Source organism: Etheostoma spectabile, chromosome 16 (assembly GCF_008692095.1).
Source record: "Etheostoma spectabile isolate EspeVRDwgs_2016 chromosome 16, UIUC_Espe_1.0, whole genome shotgun sequence".
Taxonomy (NCBI): Eukaryota; Metazoa; Chordata; class Actinopteri; order Perciformes; family Percidae; genus Etheostoma; species Etheostoma spectabile.
In genome coordinates, this window is record NC_045748.1 from 19,290,406 (window position 1) to 19,293,223 (window position 2,818).

The 2,818-nt window shown below is 40.5% G+C and overlaps 1 protein-coding gene across 3 annotated transcripts in view; it reads left to right on the plus strand.

Moving 5' to 3' along the window:
- unc5cb (unc-5 netrin receptor Cb) overlaps nucleotides 1-2,818 on the plus strand; it is a 120,187-nt gene that overhangs the window by 81,785 nt on the left and 35,584 nt on the right. For all 3 annotated transcript variants that reach the window (XM_032540373.1, XM_032540374.1, XM_032540375.1), the window contains exon 4: nucleotides 601-704. In XM_032540373.1, coding sequence (XP_032396264.1) covers nucleotides 601-704 — 104 coding nt within the window. The remainder of the gene's footprint in view (nucleotides 1-600; nucleotides 705-2,818) is intronic.

A 2,818-nucleotide genomic window follows, 5' to 3' on the forward strand; every position in this document is an offset into this window, starting at 1 on the left:
TATTGCGAAGGCTGTAGAAATGTTATCAGTGGAGTTTGATTGTAGATTTGATGCTTCAGTAACTCCAAAGTTCCCAAATAGAACTGTAACTCCCCATTAAGTCCTCTTCTCTCTCCTCCCTTGCCTCCACTCTGTTGCATGGTGCCTGCTGCTCCTGTCTCAGTCTGTGCAGCAGATTATGATATATGTCTAATGGGCTTTGGGTTCCAGTGTAGCATGACACCTTCAGTAATCCTGCCCTGTCAGCTCCATCAGGGCTCTCACACCACAAAAATATTGGTTTTTCATTGGAGGGCAAGTGATCCCCTTCTCCCTATCTTCCTTCCATCTACTTCAGGCCAGTTTATCTGTGTGAGAAGGAGATAAAAAGAGAGCTTACATCTCTGTTACTGTTTACAACATTTAAATACACACTGTTTGCTCAGTGGCTATTATTATTGATGGGTGACCCTGTCTTTTTTTTTGAAGATGTATTGTTAATATACCAATACTATTATGAATTAATTCAGCATTTAATATTAAAGATTAAAACAGCCCTCACATATACCTGTCAATGACATAGAGGTAATATTGATTGATACTTCTGTCTGTTCATTGTAGACCTGAGGAAGACATTTGACCAGGAACCTCTCGGGAAGGAAGTGTCACTTGAACAGGAAGTGCTGCTCCAATGTCGCCCACCTGAAGGCATCCCAGCTGCTGAGGTAAGGTTGAAAAGACATTTCACTGAGCCAGTACAATGTAGTTGTTAGGATAAAGTTTTTGTTTGAAAAGATAAGTTCTAATATGCACTTATAGGCAGTTGTGATTATCCAGACTAAGCCCAACAAAATGTTCCTTGCCTCAATCCAATAAACTGGCTGCTCTGAAAAGAGGTTTATATGAAGAGCTTCACTGAATTTTTTTTAGGGTTGGTTTCTGCTGAAATGTCGCTATTATCTCTGGTGTAATTTTTAAACAAAAAAAGTATATAATGGGTAGCTAAAGTGCTCATCTCCTACATAGTTGTATATTTAGCACTTGTATGTATAAGCATGTATTACATTTTTTTGTTAATACCAGTCATTAGCTCTGTTCTTTTATACAGTGAAAACTGTGTTTATACCAGAATTTGTCTTCAGTTTTGAACTCTGTTCATTTCAGAAGTTGTAATGTAATAACACTAAATAATCTGACACAGTCCAGCGCACAGATAAGGACATTTTTCCACCACTGCCAGGGCTATTTAAGCTGTTTGTGTATTTCCTAAACATGGGCCTGTCATTGAAATTTGGTCTGAGGAAAGAACATTTTAATTATCTGCTATAGGGAAAAAATAAAATAAAACCAGTGTTGTCCATGTGTTACCTTAGCTCAGCCAATATCGGCCTCCTGCTCTACTTCCTCTCTGCCCTACAGTAGAACACTGTTATAGCTGCATTTGAAAAGGCTCAGTTGAGATTGCAAGAACATAAATAGCAGGTGAAAGGGTGGTTTGATGGGTGGGGGGCTTTGGTGGTTTTTTTTTCTTTGAGTTGTGGGTGTTGGGACTGAACTCTTTAAAGGCTTGTGATTGACCTGGAAAAGCCGAGTTAAGTGAGTGGAACTGCACAGCATTTATCCCCGCTGAAAGTGCTGACAGGCTAAATGGACTAAAGTTTGGGACTGGCACTCGGCAGACTCTCCTTATACAATCCAGGCTTCAGTCTGTTCTAACAGTCATATGGTATGCCGTGCAACAATCAGAGACTAAGCTTGGGTCCAATCATGACACATCTACGCTTTCTGAGATATGGAGTTGTTGTGGTGACCCAGACGTACCATGAAGGGGAATAGGAGGCAACATTAATAGCATTTTTAGTCTGGGTAAAGCCGGTAAGCATTTGTGTGTAATGTACAGTAAGTAGAATTAGTGTTATTTTAATGTAGCTATCAATCGGGAGAGTCAAGGAAACATGTTCTGTATTATGAGGTCAAAATTGAAGATATGTGTGACATTTGTAGCATATTCACCTCTTCTAAAAGAAAAGGATAAACAGATTGTCTAAAATTCTCCCTGCATGCGTCATTTTCTATATTCTGACTAAGAGTGGAGATAGTTTTCTCTGTTTACTTTTCCTTTTACATTAGAGTTGGATTTTGTGTGTTTACAGATGCACTTTTTCAGCTTCTTTAATTCCTCGCACTAACCTCATGGCTTAAAAAAAAGACAACAGTTCCGTTCCACAAGTTGTTTTTCCTCTTTTTTTCTGAACTCAAACACAGCTGCTTCAGTAGAAAAAAGGACAAAACTGAATGCTGCTTTTTCATCTGTGTTTGTCAGGCCTTTTCCCACACAAGTCCACCAGAGAAAAAAAAGCAGATGGGCTAAGTCTGTGGTTACATATGAATCTGCAGAAATGTGTAGCAGCCGTTGTGAAGGAAAGATCTGTCATATTTCACCCACAAGATAAAAAAATAATATAGAGGGGATGAGAGAAGCTGAAGGCAGAGGGAGAGGAGCTGTTGAGGTTTGTCAAGGTTGGATCCAGTCGGTTGTTGTCAGCCCTCCAGTTGGCTGTCAGTTCGCCCTGCGGTTCCATTACAGGCCTTTGCCTAGCAAGGGAGAGGCTGGCAGGATGGCAGGCTGTGGCTGAGCCATAAAACCCATACTCTTACTGCACTTTTGTTAAATCATGTGGACTGCATGTGATGGACATTGTGCTGTTTGGCATTGAAAGCCAATCTTTCATGAAGAAGACAAGCAGGACACACACACACACAGAAACACACACACACACACATACACACACACACGCGCACATGCACACGCACACACACACAAACAAACACACACACA